General features: G+C 39.1%; 1 protein-coding gene across 1 annotated transcript in view; it reads right to left on the bottom strand.

Annotated features, from left to right (window-relative positions):
- rbm22 (RNA binding motif protein 22) overlaps positions 1-23,431 on the bottom strand; it is a 25,594-nt gene extending 2,163 nt beyond the window's left edge. The window contains exons 1-9 of the mRNA XM_034181219.1: positions 23,314-23,431; positions 21,227-21,280; positions 21,109-21,138; positions 18,491-18,623; positions 18,297-18,397; positions 11,689-11,861; positions 7,130-7,330; positions 6,800-6,964; positions 2,802-2,890 (exon numbers count right to left, since the gene is read on the bottom strand). Coding sequence (XP_034037110.1) covers positions 2,802-2,890; positions 6,800-6,964; positions 7,130-7,330; positions 11,689-11,861; positions 18,297-18,397; positions 18,491-18,623; positions 21,109-21,138; positions 21,227-21,280; positions 23,314-23,367 — 1,000 coding nt within the window. The 5' untranslated portion in view covers positions 23,368-23,431. The remainder of the gene's footprint in view (positions 1-2,801; positions 2,891-6,799; positions 6,965-7,129; positions 7,331-11,688; positions 11,862-18,296; positions 18,398-18,490; positions 18,624-21,108; positions 21,139-21,226; positions 21,281-23,313) is intronic.

Here is a 23,431-nt window from a genome sequence, read left to right as displayed (position 1 = left end):
GAGCTGTTCTGGAAGGAAGAATTCACATTGTGGATCAGTGATCAGCTAGTGGAATAACCGCACATGTGAGTCAATGCGCGCGTTCACACGCACTGATTAATTTACTGCTCTGATATATTCAATCATCTTTACACTTATATTTATTCTCCCTTTTGACAGTTTTCTGTTATAAATTAATATATATGGCTTAGAATATAATACTGTGATACAGCAGTGACCACGGCACACTTTTTTTTTTTTTTTTAAATTGGAGGAAGACGGAGCGCGCAGCGTGTCGACAGACAGCGTGGATTCTGATGATGATGGAGATGATCCCTCTTTTGTTCTGGAAGAGGAACCAGAGCAGGTGGTCCACTGACGTGGACACCAGGGTTATGACAAATCTCAAATTTATTAGCCTGGGGTTATAAATGATGAACTCTTAACTAAAACTCACAAAAATGACTTTGGTTTTGCCAGACCTTGAAAAAACCTCCCGCACCTAAGACAGTTTCATATTTCACATTAAAACACCTAGCGGCTCAAACACTCTTTATTATAACATGTCACTTTTACATACAGTACACATGAGGAATAGATGAGAATGAGTACATATAGCATTTGTAGTATTTTTAATAGTGTTTTAGATTTGTGTATTAGTGTTAATAAATTTGCTGTTAAGATATTTATCTGTTTTACAAGTAGAACGAACCTCCTCCATCAACTTTACCGTCTCAGCTACTATGTTGGAGCGAGGCACATCAAGCACTGATAGTTCCTTTTTCCAGTGAGTAGAGAAGCATACTCTGGTATCACTTCTGTGTCCATGTATGCATTTTGCAAATCATCATACTGTTCCAAAATCTCATCAATAAACTCATAGTTAATGTTAGGTGACTGTGACCGTATAGGAAAAAAGAAGTCCAACACGTCGCAGAACAAGATCAAGAATGTAGTGTTGGCAGCCGATGTATTGAGGTTCATCGAATTCCTTGTCTCGAAATGTTCTCTGAAGCCTGGCTACAACACCATTTTTGCGACCAGTATTGACTGCTGTGTCAGAGATGATCATCTGAATACTGTTATATTTTATCTGTTATCAATTTTACCTTTGTTTTTTATTTATTTTAATTATTGTTTATTAATATATTTTAGCAATATTTATTTGTATATATTTTCTTGTTATTTCTTGATACTTGCTAATTCTTTTCTTGTTACGTTAGTTTTAAATAGTATTGTGTAAACTCATGTATTTTTAAAAGTGATGCGGTGCTAGGTGCGGGAGGTTTTTTTTCATGATCCAATGAAATAAACTTCAAAAAAAGTGATCTATGGGTAAAAGTTAATCAAATGCAACATCAGGAAAATGAAAGTTTTGAAGAAGGTTTTGTAGTCATAACCCTACTGCACACAGATCTCCACAGCTTCTATTTGCAGTTTCTCCAGGACTCAGGCGCTATGAGCTCCGTCCGAGCGCTGAGTCCTGGAACTCAGGGATGCAGACACACACTGCTCCAGTTGTGGCTCCAGGCACGTTTCATTAAAGCGCCGAGATCGCAAGCTTCGGTTTTGTTAAGTTCCTCTTTCGTCCCTTTTGCGCTCTTGCTTCAGAGACTGTTCGGTGATAAAGCTCTTTCATCCACCTTTTCTCAACGAATTGTAATGTTTTTTACTTTTTCCCTTCGTTCAGGAATCGTCATGTGCCGTGTGACTGGGATAAATGCAGTCCAGTTACCATTTATTTATTTAGCTATGTTACAGGTGTAATGTAATGGAGTGTGTTGATTTTCCTTTCAGCTTCATATGAATGTTGAAAGTCTGCATGGTCTTAAGCATCTTTTCCATTTGTGTATTAACTGTACAGTTTCCGTAGTCCTATTAATCTTTTTTAGATGGATCGCAAGAATGAACCAGAGTTGTGGAGATCCAAAATTGTACACTGCAAGAGTTGGTTTGATTCTTTTCCAGTTAGTGGTTCGCCAGTTAGTACCTTGATATCACTGCAGGTTTCCCCAGGTGATGGTCTAGAGCAGGGGTGGCCAAGTTCAGTCCTCGAGAGCCACCTTCCTGACACTCATAGTTGTCTCCCTGCTCCAACACACCTGAATTCAATGAAAGGCTCATTAAAAGTCTGCTAACGAGTCTTTCATTGGATTCACGTGTGTTGGAGCAGGGAGACAACTAAGAGTGTCAGGAAGGTGGCTCTCGAGGACCGAACTTGGCCACCCCTGGTCTAGAGGTTAATGTGGTGGGCTTATGACTGAAAGAGCTTCAGTTCAAATCCCTCTCAGAACCAAAAAATCTCCAAGAGCCTTTGGGCAAGGTCCTTAATTTCCAAACTGCGACCAGTGCGAAGTTGTGTGCTGTGCATAGTAGCACTCTGACATCAGTGAATATGAGACACTATGGTACAATACTCTGAACATCTGTTTCAGATCGAAAATCACTACAGAAATACAATCCAATTATCAACTGATCTAAAATATGCAGATTAGCAATTAATTTTACCATTCTGTTACCAAGTCACCATTCTGTTACATAGTAGTTATATGGGGCTCAACAGTTTTAATGATTTAAATTATGTGGGTAAATAGTTGAATAATTTTATATGAACAGCATTTATGGACATGCAAACAAATAATCTATTTTTTTATTTAAAACTGCTTAAATTTGGATAAGTATTAATTAACCAATAATAAAAATGTGCATATATATTAGTAAATATAAAGTTACAACAACCATTTTCCTTTTATCCTGGATATCACTGTAATCTAAATATTGCACAGCTTTGTCAAAATGTATACATGCACGTTCCAACTCACCTCCAGGCAGTCCAGGCACAGGATCGAGTCTGGTGCCCATTTCACTGACTCCATCTTTGACACTGTCCTTCCCTCTTGCTGCCTGCGACCTAATCAGACAAATCACAGCACAATTATACATTAGCCATATTCATTAGTTGCCATTTGTAACATTCAATTTTTCATAGCCCCAAAACACACTTTCCCTGGGAAAGAAGAATTTATTATTATTATTATTATTATTATAAGCATCCATTAAAGAGCCAGGAAGCAGCTGGCATTATTAGCACCTTAGAGCGTATAACAGTGAACTAGCATATGTGCCATAATTGCTACCGTTTAAGGCAAGCTAAAACCAAATAAAACCTCAAAAAAAACAAAAAAAACAAGACATGACAACATATGTCATCAGGAGATGACATATCCCCCTGGCCCCAAACAAATCAGTAATACAAAGTGTTGGGAATCACCCAAGTACACCTTTGTGCTAAATATGAATTAAATTGGTCTACTGGTTCTTGAGATATCACGCCAACAAGGGTGGGAATGACAATACACTTATTATCTCCCCTTGACCTTGAAATTGACCCCAAGGTCAGCATAACTGACTGGTACCAGGGGATCAACGAAGTACACCTTTATGCTAAATGTGAATAAAACTGGTCAACTGGTTCTTGAGATGTCGCGCTGCTAAGCAAAAACAGACAGAAACAAGCAGAATGTAGAAAGAATGGCTTTCTACATACAGGTGCACGTCAATACACTAGAATATACTGAGAAAGCTCAATTTTTTTTTTTCAATTTTTTTGTCAGTTATTTCAGAAAGTGAAAAAATGTTTAACTGGCAAAACGCATTCATATATATATCCAGTGATTAAAGCAAATAAATAAATAAATAAAAACAAGCTTCTGACTGAAAATATGTTTCACGCCCAAATCATAAGCTGTTCATCTATCTTATTATAAAAATTATTTTGTGAAAAATAAGGTGGAGACAGCTGAGAAAAACTATAGCAATTTGTTCTCCTGCTTAACAAGATTATATTTCACTCACTAAACACTGCTCTCCTTTTCTAATGCAGCATCATTACAAAAACTAACTAACACATAATTTAAATACTTCAAGGTAAACACATTAAGGGGACAACTTTCACATGATTCAACACTAATTAAAATCTCAAGCCTGTAGGATCTCAAATGGGGGGGTTCGTTTTGGTTAAAGTGGACGTTTGTCAGCAAATTTTAGGTTTCTGATGTCCAGGGATGCATTCTGGAGGGTTTTTTAAATGACTATTTTCTCACGCTAATGACTACCCCCCCCCATTTAGCTGTACTGCTTAATGTGTGCTGAATTCTTTTGCACATTTTCACCTTTTGTTTGCCTTTAACCAAAATTGATATCACAACTACATGTTTGTTTGATAAGAATATTAACCACAAGAGTTGTAATCATTTTCATATTTTTGTCCTCCCTCATCCTGACCTGATTTTAAAGCTAGAACCCCAAACAGACCCTGTAATGCTGAGCTTAGACATTATAAAAAGATATTTACATCCCACTTTACTTATGCAGAAAAGTTAAATTTAGTAAACATATTTTTACATGTCTCATCCATTAAACTTAGTCCAGAACTATAGTAAAATTTAGTCACAGAGTAATACCGATTTCAACATTTTAGTTGTTAAACATAGTATTATCATTTATAAGAAGTAGTAGCACGAAAAATGTCTTCAAAAGTGGACCTTTAATCAAGGGGTGTCGTGGAGGGCTTCCATCTGTCCACTCTACCATACAGGCCTGATTGATGGATTGCTGCAGAGATGGTTGGCGTTCTGGAATGTTCTCTCTCCACAGAGGAATGCTGGCATTCTGACAGTGACCATGGGGTTGTTGGTCACCTCCCTGACTAAGGCCCTTCCCCCAATTGCTCAGTTTAGACAGGCAGCCAGATCTAGGAAGAGTCCTGATGGATCTGAACGTCTTCCATTTACAGATGATGGAGGACACTGTGCTCATTGGGACTTTCAAAGCAGCAGAAATGTTTCTGTGCCTTTCCCCAGATTTGTGGCTCTAAACAATCCTGTCTCGGAGGTCTACAGACAATTTCTTTGACTTCATGTTTGGTTTGTGCTCTGACATGTACTGACAATTGTGGAACCTTCTATGTAGACAGGTGTGTGCTTTATGAAATCATGTCCAATCAACTGAATTTACCCCAGGTGGACTCCAGTTAAGCTGTAGAAATATCTCAGGGATGATCCATGGAAACAGGATGCACCTGAGCTCAATTTTGAACTTTATGGCAAAGGCTGTGAACACTTATGTATGTGTGATTTCTTAGGGGTTTTTTATGTTTAATACATTTGCAAAAAAAAAAAAAATAATAATAATATCACATCATCATTACTGGGTATTTTGTGCAGAATTTTGAGGGGAAAAATAAATTTCATCCATTTTGGAATAAGGCTGTAACTTAATAAATGTGGAAACTGTGAAGCGTTGTGAATCCTTTCCAGATGCAGTGTAAATGACTTCATCAGAAAATACCTTCCAATTAGAAGGTAGACTTGCTGTTGAAAGACATCAGACATTTCAGGTTCCTGTACTTTGGTCTATTACTGATTATGATTAACTGAAAAATATAGTACCCTCGGTATCACCAGCAGCAGCCAGACATGAAAGTCGAGTGTGAAGAGTGATGTCTGGTCAGCATCTTCTTGGGGTAGCTACTTCACTCCCCTGGAAAGGAAGTGAAGTATTGTTTTTCGTGGATCTGTATACGTGTGTGTGTGTGTGTGTCTCCACACTTGACAATACCTGCAATGGAATGTAACTGATGAACAGATCTTCATGACCGGGTCACTAGCCCAATTCATATTTTGACAAAATATATTTGAAAAATGTTCATACATTTTTTTTCCTCAAAAGAAAACATTTCACAAATTATTTGATAAAAATGGTTTTGACAATAAGGGTATTGCAAAAAAAAACTGAGGAAAGCCTGGTGTAGAGAGCAAATGTAAAGCTGAACCACTCTTTTCTGTCCAGCCAGAGGTATAGCTCCAGAAATTAAAATGTTTTCCACATTTATTGAAGACAAAGAAGAGCAGTGAAATGTTGCCTCAGAGAATCTAACCCTCGATCTCAAATCTTATTATCGCTGACAGGTATGATGATGACTTGCTTTTTTGGGGGATGATCATTTAACAGTGGCAGCAGAACCTTATTTATGTCCTGGTCTTTGCCACCTGGATAACATTATGTTACAGCCAATACCAGTATTCTTAATGAATGAGTCACCAGCAATCAAAGAGACTGAAGCAACTGGCTCAGACTGTAGGCACCTTCAGAGTTGTGTGACCTGAGGATGTGGTAAGGATCGTGATTCAGGGATGAGGAAGGACTCAGGCTGGGGCAATCAACATGTTGTCTGAGCAGGAGGGGATCAACATCTCCCAAAATACTTTCAGCCTCCAACAATACTCCATGAAAATGACTAATGAGGTGTAAAACTATGGTGGCCCTGCCCAATACTAAGACCCAAAAGCACCAATATGGGCTGCACCATGACTCACATAAGGCACGAAGTTGAGGACAGTGTGGTCTGCAAAACGGCAGGTCTGAAGACTAGGACAAAGTACATGAATTTTCTTCATCCTAGTTCTTGTATAGTTTGCCTATACTTCCTTTGACCACTTGCAGTTTAGACAGGCACAACTTTCAATGCATGCTAAAAAGATTACTAGAAGCCACAATGTAGCGTAAAAACAATGTAAACCACAAAAGAAATGCTACCTAATGCTCATATTGGCAGAACTACAAGGCGTTTGAGTCTAGTCTCATGAGCCGATACAGCAATGGACGAGTTACACAAAGTGTTAAACTTATACAAAAAACAAGAATAAAAAGTAAAGGTTTTGATGTAAACAAATAAGTCGCTCCAAACTCATAACAACATGCTTCCTAAAACCACCCCAGCAACTGTGCTCAACTTTTTACTTCAGAATCACCAACTTACTTTCCCCACTTGACAGTGAGCCTCCGTCCGTTGATGATGAGCTTGTTGAAGGACTTTTCAGCAGCAGCTTCTGCTGCTTGTCGTGTTGCAAACTGGATGAAGGCACACTGCTGCCTCTGGACTACAGTTATGGTGCGAATCTCTCCAAACTGATAGAAGAAACTCCTGCAAACACATATACAAGTTAAAAGAAAAAGTAAAACATTGGAAGCAAACTTGAAATTTCACAAAATACTTATTTCAGTGACCATAATCATTGCACAAGATCTTTAAAAAGAAAAAAAAAAAAAAAAATCAATCAATAAATAAATAAAAATCCCGAGTCCTTACTTTAGCTCGCCATCTGTGACATTATCTCCTAACCCTCCGATGTAAAGGGTGGTGATAGACTTGTCCTCTGGTACATCTAGTCGAGGCATTGTTGAGGCCCGCTTCAGCAGCTTGTCGGCTACGGGGTCATTGATGCCATAATAACGATCCTTTATGTTCTGATCTGCTAAGGGATCATCGGGATCTGTGGGCTTCTCGTGCCTGCATGTGAAAAGGTCCAGCAGCATGAGAAAATATTCACAACTGTAACATGGGTCACATTCTAGATCATTATTAAAAGTAAATCAGCCACAAAACAGAACCACAAAGAGACCATGACAGTGTCATTAAGTTTAAAACCTAGGCCTCACTCATATTTGGTGTTAAATGAATTGTTCAGGGACATTCCTGTGAGTAAAGTACATGCTTTTGCACACACAGAGCCTGCACTGATTGCTGCCTTTAAATATGAAAGGTGTAATTCAGTATAGATGCACATTTATGAACATCCCAGCATGTGCCAGTGTTCAACATGTCTTCCTTTGATAAAGACTCCTGAATAATCTTTTGAAAGATGAGTGTTGCAAAGGTTTTGGAACATTGGCAAACTACTTCAAGTTTGCTAACACCAATTTGCAGTCCAGATGAAGAGTTTTGCAATCGTCTCATCATCCCCAACCACCAACTCTTTAATCCAACTCTCTAACCCAGCTCTTTAATCTGTCTTTTATTCTCCTGTTCTGTTGTAGATTTCATCCCATATTTAGCCACATGGTGGGCATGAGGTTTCACCATGCGGTTACTAGCTTGGTTGATGCTCAGGTGAAAGTTGACGCTACATACCTCAGGTGGCTGACACATCTACAGGATATTATGAAGTCAAAGCAAAGTTGCTTTTTTGATTGAGCTGGTGAAACAAACCAGATACTGACTTTATAATCTTCGGACCACCTGCTCTGCTTATGGCACACACACAGGGAGTGCACTGAAAACGGGCACGTCTGCATGTAGATTAAAAACATAAAGACCCAAAGTCCACAGGATCGGACAGGTTTATTCTGTGCTTGTACGACAGGTGTTTGACCAAGACCAAACAGCCAAAAAAAAAAAAAAAAAAAGAAAATAAGTGAAGCCAACAAGTAAGTACACGGAAATGAGAAAATAGAAAAACTGTCGTGATGAAGCCATTCTACTCTGTATTTTTTTGTTGTTTTTTGTTTTGTCTGAGGAGTGACAGCCGTGCATCAGGTCTGGTTATTAAGTAGCCCCTCCCATTTATACTGAGCTTTCAGAGTCTGTGTGAATCGGCCATAAATATTAGAGATCCTGTGGCAAAATCATGTTACTATGCCTCCACATAAAAAATTAACACCATCCAAACAGGCCTTTAGTGTCATGAACTAACTGTTCATTTGACAAACATTCCAGCTGTACCGAGTGATCCCAGTACCAAACACCTACCCTCTTAGGTCACTAGTTGGTGTACAAGTCTCACAACCAATGCATAAAGACAGGAAGCATCAGAACCCTAACAATTTGGACTTTCATTTTCCTGCAAAGGCAACTGCATCATCAAACAGCTATATCCAGGGAGCTCAAGACTCCATAAGCTCTTTCCAGGCACCCTTGATCTCAAAGGCCAAGGACCAAGAGAAATGAACATCACTGCTGAGATAAGAGAATGTCTGTACAGGTTTGACACTTTCACGGTATACAGATGCACTTCTGATGGCCGTGTCCAGGAAGTCATTGAAAGCCTGGATCTCAGTCCATGGCTGCAAGCAACTGAAAATTTTTTGACTGAACATTTTCTGTGAGTGGACAGACTGTGTGGCGAAGCCATCTAGGGGGTCTGGGGGCATTGCCCCCCGGAAATTTTGAAAAAAAAAATTGTGTAATTTGGTGCATTCTGAGTGCAATTTGGACAGTTTTCCTTTGCCTAAAACAGTGCTTTTTGACTCTTATAATACTGCAAATATACTATTTTGTATGACAGTATGTGTCCGTAATAAGTTACAATCCACAAATGGAATGACTGTCTGCAATAATTTAACTGACTATAATTTCTGCTTTCATTCTACACAATTAATCAAATCCTAAGTGTGTCTTACAAAATAAATAAATTATTCGAACCTTTATGCTATTACCTGATAAAATAAATGATACACTTAAAGACACTAAAAGACATGATAAGTATTGCCAATGAAAAGTCTTTTTCCCCGTTGTTGAAGCTTATCTCTTCTTCTGCCATGTAGGGCAAATGAAGTTCCTTCAAGTGGCATCCCACTTCCTTGGTCATAAACTCCCACACTTCTGGCAAGTACTGGTCATCAACCCTGTACATCTTCACCTCTCTCCAAAGACTTGGTGTGCGGATGGATGGCATGTGGCCGTAGCCCTTCTCCACACTTAATAGGTCCACGATACCTACATACTTCAGCACCTCAACCTGCAGTTCTACTGGCAGCAAGTCCATGGCTGTTATTAGATAAAAAAATGGAAGTCTATGATGGCATTCTGCATTCATGTTATCTGTGTGGCACTGCTGAGTTTTCTTTTTTAATGTTTTATTTAATTTGGAGATCACTTTTTGGGGGAAATTGTAACTATATTTAGGTATTGTAAATTAACTGCAGTTGTATTTACTGTCAATTAAGCAACCACTGAAGATATGTGCACTGGGGTGGGATTTTTACTTCTTCGCACTCCCTTTCGAACTTTGTCATTTTTTGATTTTTTCATATGAGTGTAGAGGTACAGAGAGTACAAAGAAGCTTTGTTCATTTGTTTTGCTTATATTGTGAACTGCCATGATACTGGAATTGACAACGAAGTTCGAAATAAAAAAAAATTGATTGATTGATTGAACCACCAGACCAACTGAATTTTAAATAGTCTTGTGAAATACTGTCACCACAATCCAGCACTTTCAAATGCCACAAGTTTTAATATAAATGATAAAAATCATAACCAATGAACACTTTTACAGTATTAGCATTTTATTTTACTTCAAAATATTTTATTTTACAAAATATATCTTGTCATTTTTGAATCGATTAAAGAGAAAAACTTAATAAATCAGTTGTAAGTAATAAAAGAAGTTCATGTAGAAAGCAATTTAGCCAGAAGGTCGAGAGGGGGAAGTCAATCAATCAATTTCAATCAATTTTTTTATATAGCGCCAAATCACAACAAACAGTTGCCCCAAGGCGCTTTATATTGTAAGGCAAGGCCATACAATAATTATGTAAAACCACAACGGTCAAAACGACCCCCTGTGAGCAAGCACTTGGCTACAGTGGGAAGGAAAAACTCCCTTTTAACAGGAAGAAACCTCCAGCAGAACCAGGCTCAGGGAGGGGCAGTCTTCTGCTGGGACTGGTTGGGGCTGAGGGAGAGAACCAGGAAAAAGACATGCTGTGGAGGGGAGCAGAGATCGATCACTAATGATTAAATGCAGAGTGGTGCATACAGAGCAAAAAGAGAAAGAAACAGTGCATCATGGGAACCCCCCAGCAGTCTACGTCTATAGCAGCATAACTAAGGGATGGTTCAGGGTCAGTGTCAGAAGTGTTAACTTTAAGTACTTGAAAGACACTGGACTCATCGAGAGGATTTAGTACTGCTATGATGGACTGATGCAGCAGGTGGCAGCAGTGTGATGCCATTAAGTGCCGTAGAAGAAGAGAGGGGTAGATTTCATCACCGGGACACACGTTTGGAGAGGAGTGCATTTCATGTCAAAATAAAGCTATAAAGTGTAAAAACGGAAGGAAATCAATTGTAAGGCCTGAAAGGAGTTTCTGTAGGAAGTATTTTAGCAGTAAAGTCCAGTGAGAGGAGGAAGTGTTGCCTTTTTAAATACTTGAATGACACGGGACTCAATGAGAGGATTTAGGGTTGCTTTAACGGCCTGATACAGTAGGTGGCAGCAGTCCAACAATAAGGATGCCGGCTGCCATTAAACGCCGTAGAAGAAGAGAGGGGTGAGTTTGATTTTCTCATAGGGACACCCGGTTTGATAGGAGAGCGTTTCGTGTCGAAATAAAGCCATAAAATATCTATTTTTTTTAAGTTAGCGGTTTTATACGACGATATAAACGGAACATGGAAAAAAAATTGGACGGAAATCCATAAACGGAGGTTTTGTTTACCTTCAGAAAGCAATGAGCGCGGTGACAGAGTCGCTGCCCAGAACACTGCGCACACACGACCGCTTCCTGTAATGGCGGCCTCCGTATGGAATACATTTTAAAGCAAATTCCGTCCTTCTCTCCCGTTTTGTGTCGAAATGAAGCAATAAAATATTTTTTTCAGTTAGCGATTATAAATGACGGAATAAACGGAACCAGAAAATAAAAACTGACGGACATCCGTATACAGACGGAGATTTTGCAGCCATGTCAGTCATAATGTAGGACACAAAAATTCTACCCCTTTTCCACACAGCATGCACAGTACCTGTGAATGGGCTGGATATAACATGTAACAACCTGAGGAAATTTGCACATCACATTGTAACTTTAAAAAAGAAACAGACCTCAAGACACTACTGCCATTGTCTCTGAAGTACAACTCACCTGTAGGGACACTCTTCCCCTCTCTTACACTCTCCCTTCACCCAGAAAGAGCAGATATGTGGTCTGTTTCTCTTGTAGTATGGTGTGGTCCGGGCCAGTTTCAGCAACATATCACTGGAGCTAGGAGCCTTACCTAGCTGACCCACAGGCCGTGTGCCATCAGAATTGGCAATCTGAGAACAGAGGAACAAAAATACAAAAGTAAACAATAAGAGACGCATCTGTGTCAGCAAAAAAAAAAAAAAAAAAGAATTTAGTTAAACAACAACAGATTCACAGTCAGCACAGATCAATCAATCAACTTTTTTCTTATATAGCGCCAAATCACAACAAACAGTTGCCCCAAGGCGCTCCATATTGTAAGGCAAGGCCATACAATAATTATGAAAAACCCCAACGGTCAAAACGACCCCCTATGAGCAAGCACTTGGCCACAGTGGGAAGGAAAAACTCCCTTTTAACAGGAAGAAACCTCCAGCAGAACCAGGCTCAGGGAGGGGCAGTCTTCTGCTGAGACTGGTTGGGGCTGAGGGAAAGAACCAGGAAAAAGACATGCCGTGAAGGGGGGCAGAGATCGATCACTAATGATTAAATGCAGAGTGATGCATACGGAGCAAAAAGAGAAAGAAACAGTGCATCATGGGAACCCCCCCACAGTCTACGTCTAAAGCAGCATAACCAAGGGATGGTCCAGGGTCACCTGATCCAGCCCTAACTATAAGCCTTAGCGAAAAGGAAAGTTTTAAGCCTAATCTTAAAAGTAGAGAGGGTATCTGTCTCCCTGATCTGAATTGGGAGCTGGTTCCACAGGAGAGGAGCCTGAAAGCTGAAGGCTCTGCCTCCCATTCTACTCTTACAAACCCTAGGAACTACAAGTAAGCCCGCAGTCTGAGAGCGAAGCGCTCTAATGGGGTAATATGGTACTACGAGGACCCTAAGATAAGATGGGACCTGATTATTCAAAACCTTATAAGTAAGAAAAGAAGAAGAATTTTAAATTCTATTCTAGAATTAACAGGAAGCCAATGAAGAGAGGCCAACACGGGTGAGATATGCTCTCTCCTGCTAGTCCCCGTCAGTACTCTAGCTGCAGCATTCTGAACCAACTGAAGGCTTTTTAGGGAACTTTTAGGACAACCTGATAATAATGAATTACAATAGTCCAGCCTAGAGGAAATAAGTGCATGAATTAGTTTTTCAGCATCACTCTGAGACAAGACCTTTCTGATTTTAGAGATATTGCGTAAATGCAAAAAGGCAGTCCTACATATTTGTTTAATATGCGCTTTGAATTACATATCCTGATCAAAAATGACTCCAAGATTTCTCACAGTATTACTAGAGATCAGGGAAATGCCATCCAGAGTAACGATCTGGTTAGACACCATGCTTCTAAGATTTGTGGGGCCAAGTACAATAACTTCAGTTTTATCTGAGTTTAAAAGCAGGAAATTAGAGGTCATCCATGTCTTTATGTCTGTAAGACAATCCTGCAGTTTAGCTAATTGGTGTGTATCCTCTGGCTTCATGGATAGATAAAGCTGGGTATCATCTGCGTAACAATGAAAATTTAAGCAATACCGTCTAATAATACTGCCTAAGGGAAGCATGTATAAAGTGAATAAAATTGGTCCTAGCACAGAACCTTGTGGAACTCCATAATTAACTTTAGTCTGTGAAGAAGATTCCCCATTTACATGAACAAACTGTAATCTATTAGACAAATATGATTCAAACCACCGCAGCGCAGTGCCTTTAATACCTATGACATGCTCTAATCTCTGTAATAAAATTTTATGGTCAACAGTATCAAAAGCAGTACTGAGGTCTAACAGAACAAGCACAGAGATAAGTCCACTGTCCAAAGCCATAAGAAGATCATTTGTAACCTTCACTAATGCTGTTTCTGTACTATGATGAATTCTAAAACCTGACTGAAACTCTTCAAATAGACCATTCCTCTGCAGGTGATCAGTTAGCTGTTTTACAACTACCCTCTCAAGAATCTTTGAGAGAAAAGGAAGGTTGGAGATTGGCCTATAATTAGCTAAGATAGCTGGGTCAAGTGATGGCTTTTTAAGTAATGGTTTAATTACTGCCACCTTAAAGGCCTGTGGTACATAACCAACTAACAAAGATAGATTGATCATATTTAAGATTGAAGCATTAAATAATGGTAGGACTTCCTTGAGCAGCCTGGCAGGAATGGGGTCTAATAAGCATGTTGATGGTTTGGATGAAATAACTAATGAAAATAACTCAGACAGAACAATCGGAGAGAAAGAGTCTAACCAAATACCGGCATCACTGAAAGCAGCCAAAGATAACGATACATCTTTGGGATGGTTATGAGTAATTTTTTCTCTAATAGTCAAAATTTTGTTAGCAAAGAAAGTCATGAAGTCATTACTAGTTAAAGTTAATGGAATACTCAGCTCAATAGAGCTCTGACTCTTTGTCAGCCTGGCTACAGTGCTGAAAAGAAACCTGGGGTTGTTCTTATTTTCTTCAATTAGTGATGAGTAGAAAGATGTCCTAGCTTTACGGAGGGCTTTTTTATAGAGCAACAAACTCTTTTTCCAGGCTAAGTGAAGATCTTCTAAATTAGTGAGACGCCATTTCCTCTCCAACTTACGGGTTATCTGCTTTAAGCTACAAGTTTGTGAGTTATACCACGGAGTCAGACACTTCTGATTTAAAGCTCTCTTTTTCAGAGGTGCTACAGCATCCAAAGTTGTCTTCAATGAGGATGTAAAACTATTGACGAGATACTCTAACTCCCTTACAGAGTTTAGGTAGCTACTCTGCTCTGTGTTGGTATATGACATTAGAGAACATAAAGAAGGAATCATATCCTTAAACCTAGTTACAGCACTTTCTGAAAGACTTCTAGTGTAATGAAACTTATTCCCCACTGCAGGGTAGTCCATCAGGGTAAATGTAAATGTTATTAAAAAATGATCAGACAGAAGGGAGTTTTCAGGGAATATTGTTAAGTCTTCTATTTCCATACCATAAGTCAGAACAAGATCTAAAATATGATTAAAGTGGTGGGTGGACTCATTTACTTTTTGAGCAAAGCCGATAGAGTCTAATAATAGATTAAATGCAGTGTTGAGGCTGTCATTCCCAGCATCTGCGTGGATGTTAAAATCGCCCACTATAATTATCTTATCTGAGCTAAGCACTAAGTCAGACAAAAGGTCTGAAAATTCACAGAGAAACTCACAGTAACGACCAGGTGGACGATAGATAATAACAAATAAAACTGGTCTTTGGGACTTCCAATTTGGATGGACAAGACTAAGAGACAAGCTTTCAAATGAATTAAAGCTCTGTCTAGGTTTTTGATTAATTAATAAGCTGGAATGGAAGATTGCTGCTAATCCTCCGCCCCGGCCCGTGCTACGAGCATTCTGACAGTTAGTGTGACTCGGGGGTGTTGACTCATTTAAACTAACATATTCATCCTTCAAATAAACAGAAAAGTGTGTCCAAACTTTTGAATGGTAGTGTATACCACAAATGTGGTTTGCGGCATTCCTAGGTTCAAGTCCAGAGTTGAGGTACCTTTGTTGTATGTCTCTCCCATCTCTGCGCACCTGTTTCCCCTGTCACTTTTTTCCCCAAAGCAGCAGAACTGTTTCTGCACCTTTCCCCAGATTTGTGCCTCAAGACAATCCTGTGTCGGAGGTCTACAGACAATTCCTTTGACTCCATGCTTTGTTTGTGCTCTGACATGCACTGTCAACTGTGGGACCATATATGTAGACAGGTGTGTGCCTTTCCAAATCATGTCCAATCAATTGAATTTACCCCAGACGGACTCCATTTTAGCCGTAGAAACATCTCAAGGATGATCAGTAGAAACGGGATGCACCTGAGGTGAATTTTGAGCTTCATGGCAAAGGCTGTAAATACTTGTGTACATGTGATTTCTTAGGCTCTCTCTCTCTCTTTTGCAAAAATCTAAAAAAAAACAAAAACAAAAAAAAAAACATTTCACATTGCCATTATGGGGTACTGGGAAAAAAATGGATTTCATCAATTTTGGAATAAGGATTTAACATATGTGGAAAAGTGAATCAATGTGAATACTTTCTGGATATATTGTAAATTATAAATACACAAAACTTAAAAGTCACTTCATATTTAGACAGCAAGTTGTAATTTCAAGTTAATTAATTTAATAATAACCAAATTTATGAGTCTTAAGCTGTCTAATCTTTACTTCAGGTTATTAAACCTTTTCTGATTGTACAGAACATGTAGAAAACAACAGACAACAATGCTCCTTGATTACACTATCCTAATTGGACAAGTGCATGTTTTTATTTTAAAGTTGTCAAAATCTTTATATTCTAGAGAGTGTTGACACAGAGATTCGGCTATCTAAATGAGAGTTTTCCAATCCAGGTCCTTGGAACCCAAAGTACTTTGCATTTTCCAATTCTCCTTGTCCTAGCTTCCAGACATGAGGACTCGAGTTTGAGACTGGACTTCAGTCCCACTTAAGTCACACAAACAGTGACTTCAGACCAGACTTACAACTTGACTCTGACTCAACGTTCGAGACTCGTGAACAGCAATGTCACACGGAGTCCTTCGATTCAAAAACGACCGCACATATAACCCTTATGTGCAAGATCTCCGTTTACAGATTGATTTTTGTCCATTTATAATTGCTCTCAGTCATGTCTGTCTGCTGCAGCAGAAACTGACTCGCAGCTCGGTATCTGAAGCATGCATTATCTGAGTCAAATAAATATCTGCACTGTTAATGGAATGCATTACCAAACACCCTTCATATGTCTTATGCTAAATATTAATGAAATCGGTCAACGGGTTCTTGAGATATCGTGCTCACAAGCGAAAAGAGACGGATGGACATGCCGATCGCTGCATCCATTAAAAAAAGTGTTTGTGCTTGTTGTTAATGCATCGCAGATCTGCAGCTGTGTTTTTAGTTTAACCACAGCAAGGACACTCACAGAGACGCTCAGAGCAGACTTTGTAAGAAAACAAAAGTTTAAAAATATGTTTGTAAAACTCTGCTCTTTCCTCACTGTGTCATCACTGCGGCATTGTGAGACACTCAAACACACCGCACCCCCTCTTCTTCCTGCAAAGTGCAGACAGGACACACAGGGGTCAAAATTCATTTTTTTAAACCTACTTGCACTGGTGCTAGCAACAAAAAAATTACTTGCACCAAAACAAAGTTACTTGCACAACCAAAAGTCAGTCTTATATCAACCTTAAAACTCCTCCTCTGATGTGTCAGACTCTTCCTGTCTGGGGAGAATTTGAGGGGAGAGCAGCAGCAGCGGCAGACACTTTTTTTTTCACATGCGCACGCGAACGAATCTTCCATGAAGATTATTTTATTTATTAACTACACAGATGTATAATAAAACAAATGGTGACTGGTTTATAACACAATTATGACAGAGTTTGAGGGGAGAGACAGGGAGGAACCGCAGCGGCAGTTTTGTTTTTCACGTGCGCGCACAAACTAATCGTCCATGAAGATAATTTTATTAACGACACAGATGTATAATAAAATAAATGGTGACCGGTTTATAACACAATGATGACAGAGTGTGAGGGGAGAGAGAGCAAGGAACTGCAGCGGCAGCGTTTTTTTTCTTTTCTTTTCTTTGTTTACATGTGCGCGTGCGAACGGGAAGAGGAGGTCCTCAAACTGGAGCTCCTGCAGCTCCAGTAGCTCCAGTTATTTGCTGCAGCTCCTGCAGCAAATAATGAAACTCCCCGAATTGGGAAAGTCTCATGAGGATGTTGTAAACCCAGGGACGACACCGCTGGCGATGTTTGTCAGCTTCCCACAACAAATAGAGCACAGCAACTCGCTCCATGTGTGAGAGTCATAAAACGCAGGGAAGATGAAGACAACTTTTTTTTCCTTATTTATTCCTTTATTGGTTCATTCTACTGGTGTTTATAGTTAATTAAACTTGGATAAAGTTGCTTGCACCAGTGCTAGTGCAGTATAAAATTACGTGCACTGCTCGAATAATACGTGCACAAACTAGCACATGCACATACTAATTCGACCCCTGACACACAAGAACAGACACAGGAACTCGCCGCCAGGAGAAAAATCAAAACTGAGAAGTTATTCTAAAAAACAACTTGTGAGCATTTTGAATGCGGTAAATTTTATATCTTGCATCCAGCCTTGATTTTACATCAACCTGACTGCATTTGACCTTGGACCTCTGGGTCAAGGTCAGACATGACAATTAGTGGGGGGGAAAAAAGGCACCGTCTGACCCCAGAAATGCTTACTTTCACCTTTATGCACACTTTTTGGTCTGAAGTAATGATTACACTTAACAGTACACATGCACTTCAATTTCAGCAGTGATTTGTACTCTTCAGTGAATTTGCCTTTGTCTAGAATATCATCCAATAGAAACTCAAGTATTCAATGCCCACAATTATCTGCTAAGACCTGCATGTACACATCACATGTACATATCAGCATAACAGGGGGGGCATCAGCTGAGTATTGCTTGTTATGAGTATTTATGTTATGAAAATCACATGAAGAAAAGCTTTTATTTTGCCTGCATCAGAAAACATACCTCTCTCTCCATGTTCTGTGTGTAATACTCCTTATTGACATCTGACCGGGGAATATCCTCTTTAATATTAAGTCCAGTGTCTCGGACCTGGATCGGCAAACCTGTAACACAAGTGTGTGAACAGGAGGTTAAAGTCACCGACCTACATAACAAACGTGAGTGGAGATGAAAATTAAGGAGGCAGAAAGACTCACCATATTCTAGATCCAACAGACATGTCTGGCAAACATTTTTCATTTTACTACAGGTCTGACAGACCTCAGTCTTCTTGAAACGCATGCGTGTCCCTGGACACCAACGGAACACGGTAAAGGGTCGAGCACAAATCTAGAGTGCAAAGAATCACACATTATAATTGCTACAATCTGCAATGTACGCTTTTGTGTCATTAACATAGAAATGAAAGAACCACACTAGTCAATTTGATGTTTGAGCCCAGTATTTTGAGCTATAAACTGAAAAGGAGACAATAACACACCCTTTCCTACCTTTCATAGATGGCACTAGTTTCAGTTCTTTCCAATACACAAAATCAATTTGCTGAATGCTTGCTGAAATCATCGTGGCAGATGTAATCAAGGATAGACATCTGTTTTGTTGTTTGTTTTAAATTCAGGAAAAACTTCTTCCCTTTCCTTATAATGGTATTTAATCACTGAAATCACCCGATGCCACATGTACAGTGGGGAAAGTAAGTATTTGATCCACTGTCAATTTTGCAAGTTTTCCCACCTACAAAGAATGGAGAGGTCTGTAATTTTTATCGTAGGTAAACTTCAACTGTAAGAGACAGAATCTAAAAACAATCTAGAAAATCCCGTTGTATGATTTTTAAATAATTCATTTGCATTTTATTGCATGAAATAAATATCTGATCCATGAGAAAAACAGACCTTAACATTTGGTACAGAAACATTTGTTTGCCATTACAGAGGTCAAACGTTTCCTATAGTTTTTCACCAGGTTTTCACACACTGCAGCAGGGATTTTGGTCCACTCCTCCATACAGATCTTCTCCAAATCTTTCAGATTTAGAGTTTCAGCTCCCTCCAAAGATTTTCTATTGTGTTCAGGTCTGGAGACTAGCCAGACCACTCCAGGACCTTGAAATGCTTCTTACGGAGCCCCTCCTTAGTTGCCCTGGCTGTGTGTTTTGGGGTCATTGTCATGTTGGGAGACCCAGCCATGACCCATCTTCAATGCTCTTACTGAGGGAAGGAGGTTGTTTGCCAAAATCTCTCAATACATGACCCCATCCATCCAATACGGTGCAGTCGTCCAGTCCCCTTTGCAGAAAAGCACCCCCAAAAACAATGTTTCCACCCCCCATGCTTCACGGTTGGAACGGTGTTCTTAGGGTTGTTCACATCCTCCAGACACGGCGAGTGGAGGTGATTCCAAAAAGCTCTATTTTGGTCTCGTCTGATAACATGACCTTCTCCCATGCCTCCTCTGGATCATCCAGGTGGTCAATGGTGAACTTCAAACGGGCCTGGACATGTGCTGGCTTGAGCAGGCGGACCTTGCTGCCCTGCAAGATTTTAAACCATGACGGTGTTGTGTGTGTGTTACTCATGTAATCTTTGTGACTGTGGTCCCAGCTCTCTTCAGGTCACTGACCAGGTCCTCCTGTGTAGTTCTGGACTTTCTCAGAATCATCCTTAGGCCACAAATTGAGATCTTGCATGGAATCCCAGACCGAGGGAGATTGACAGTCATCTTGTGTTTCTTCCACTTTCTAATAAATAATCATAACAGTTGTTGTCTTCTCACCAAGCTGCTTGCCTGTTGTCCTGTAGTCCATCCCAGCCTTGTGCAGGTCTACAGTTTTGTCCCTGGTGTCCTTAGACAGCTCTTTGGTCTTTGCCATGGTGGACAGGTTGGAGTGTGATTGACTGAGTGTGTGAACAAGTGTCTTTTATATGGGTAACAAGTTCAAACAGGTGCAATTAATACAGGTAAAGAGTGCAGAATAGGAGGCCTTCTTAAAGAAAAACTAACAGGTCTGTGAGAGACAGAATTCTTGCTGGTTGGTAGGTGATCAAATACTTATTTCATGCAATAAAATGCAAATTAATTATTTAAAAATCATACACTGTAATTTTATGGATTTTTTTTTTTTTTTTTTTGATTCTGTCTCTCACAGTTGAAGTGTACCTACGATAAAAATTACAGACCTCTCCATTCTTTGTAGGTGGGAAAACCTGCAAAATGGACAGTGGATCAAATACTTATTTTCCCAACTGTACATGCCATGTCAAAAGTGTACCTTTTTCTGGAACCAATTTTAAACCACTGTACTAAGCACCTTTTTTCACATATAGGAAAACATTTCTACACTTTAGTTATTTTTAAATGAAAATAAATGTCTTTACAGAGATATTTGACTGATCTGGAATGATCAGATTAAGAGATCCATTCCCTCAATAATCTTGTTCCAGCATGGTCAATTTTTTCAGAAGTGCCTACTTGACACAGATTTGACATACAGTACCATACTGTTTGTCTTTCTTAATGGTAATGTAAATGATGCCCAAGACATTCAGTGACTTGGAAATGTTCATATATGCATCCTGTGACTTGTCTCAAGAAAACTAGCTGTAAAATTGCCAATATAATCTCTATAATTATCATAGGGATTAGAATATCTTTTAACATCATATCAGAAAAGAATTCAACCCAACAGCACCTAGGAAAGGTAGGGATTAAGTATTTTTTAAATTGTCCATAACGGTTTTAGATTTTATGATAGCTGCAAATATCAGGCTCAGTCATCAAAATGAGTGATATGGGCCTTTAGTACAAGCCATACCTTGCATTCCTTCCCATACTTCTCTTTTGTCTGTAAGGCAAAACATAAATTTCAACATGTACACTCAACTGAATACACTCTACAAGGAAACCAACTCAAACAAATAAATATTACTCACCATACGAATGTAAGGATTTTCTCCCAAACATGTTTGACACAGTATTGGAAAATCCTGCAAAATATTAAATAATAAGTATGTCTCAAGAACCTCATAAATTATTTGACTTGCAAGCTGCTGTTACAGTTACAACACCATAACCTAGTCACCCTGCTCTATTACACCTTTTACTGCTGGCCCCTGGGCAACATAGTGTGCATGAATACATGGAGTTCTATCTGCCCTACTTTGCCATCTGGTTCAAGATTCTGTTTCAATCCAAGTGCAAGTTGTTGAAAATGACCTTTCCATGATGTATCTTATCTACAGAATCAGCCAAAGTGGTTTTGGTTCAACACTACAGCTGCAATGATTAATCATTTAATTAATTATTAATCAACAATTACATTTACACCAATTTTGATAATTTGTTTTGATTCATTTTTAAAATTTTATTTATTTCTGATTTTAGCTTCTACACTGTGAATGTTTTCTGGTATATTTTCAGAGTTCATTCACTCCTGTTTGGCAATAAAATGAATATTGCTGGGTTGTGGACAAAACAAGGGAACTGCCCATTATCAAGTATTTTGACCCTTTCCTCTTGGGACACTCTCCAAGTAGCAGGCCCGTCGTATCAGTGGTTGCAGTTCACCTCGTCTCTTCTCTCTTCAGCTTTAGTAGACTAGACCACTTAGCACCATTTTTTCAGGAAGTGGCATTTTTGAGTAGAAGTTGGTATCCACTCTTTGGATGGAATAAACTCTCCCGAATCTTGGACAAATTGATACCAAGCTCAAATTAAAATATGTGTTCTCTCAGCAACAAACATGCATGTTGTTATGATGTGGATGTTGAATATTTTTCTTTAATTCTTATTTTGGTCTCATTTGTGTTTTGGTCTAATGGTCATTTATGTGTTGGTCATGATTTAAGAAACATAACCTGGACATCAGAATACATGCACCACTTGTTAGTAGTTTCTTCCTCATAAGCAGTATTCCACAACCACTGTTAAATCACTAAATTACAAACATCAGTTATAACTTCTTAATGAAATGGCATAGAACACGTAGAAATTACTAATTAAGATGTTCATTGTGTTTACTCAACCTTTTAAAAGTAATATGATTTTTGTTATGATGTTATTCAGCAAAATACATACAAATGTTGAATGCTTTGCTTATAATTTATCATTTATCTACCGTTCTAGGTTTCTTGTTTGGTATCCTATTTCCATCTATTTTTCATTCAGCTCAAAAACTGAGTTTCCTGACAGCCTTTTCTATTCACTCAACTCAAAAATATGCTCACTATGTCACCAGCTCAGCGTGTGACAGCGTGTGAAGGTGGGCGGAGCTCCAGTAAGTGACAGACATCTTAACACATCACATAAGCTAAAACAAAGTTACTTTTTACAATTGATGCAATTCATCAATGTTGCACAGATTTGAATCAATTTGTCCTTGTTATATGCCGTTTTAAGATGGAGCGGTAAACGTTGATCACACTGATACCCTTTGAGTTATCCATACAAGATGGCTGAGATGGACTAACCTACTCATAACCGTTTTTGCTGTATAGCAGAAATTTAGGTCACATTCAGACTTTCAACATTCTTTACATTACGCGATTAAAATCATTAACAAAATCTGAATCAGTACTGCTGAGTTCTAACAAGAACGCACCTTGTACCTTGGATTGATCACAAAAGCACTATAGAATTTAAACACGACTGCTTAATTATCATTCAGTTATTTCTACTTGAATGTTTGAAAGCGCACAGCACGATTCCTTGCAGATTCCGATATGTAGCCTGAGCTTTTATTAAAGTGTTTTCCAGCCAGAACCTCCACACCCCCACTTGTCCAAAAGATTCGAACTTATACTTTCCTTTTCATGTATGTACCGCAAACATGAACTTTACGAATCACAACCAATCGTTTCACTTAGCTTACGTAGGTAAAACAAAGCTAGCTAGCTAGCCGATGGACGGAAACTGATGTTATGGTAACAGATGTGAGGGGTGCAGGCTAAAATAATTAGATTTAGTCATGACCCCTGCCTACACCTATCTATATTCTCAAGATAATGTTTATAACACGTACCGCGTCCTCCCAGTTCTGCCGATTATAAGTGTTAGAACCTAAGGAAGTAGCCATTTTGAAGCATGTGAGAGCCAAAAACGACCGATGATGATGACGAGAGATTTCCCATGATGCTTCA

Source organism: Thalassophryne amazonica, chromosome 11 (assembly GCF_902500255.1).
Source record: "Thalassophryne amazonica chromosome 11, fThaAma1.1, whole genome shotgun sequence".
Taxonomy (NCBI): domain Eukaryota; kingdom Metazoa; phylum Chordata; class Actinopteri; order Batrachoidiformes; family Batrachoididae; genus Thalassophryne; species Thalassophryne amazonica.
The sequence above is the reverse complement of the archived record's forward strand: the minus strand, read 5'-3'. Positions and strand labels throughout refer to the sequence as shown.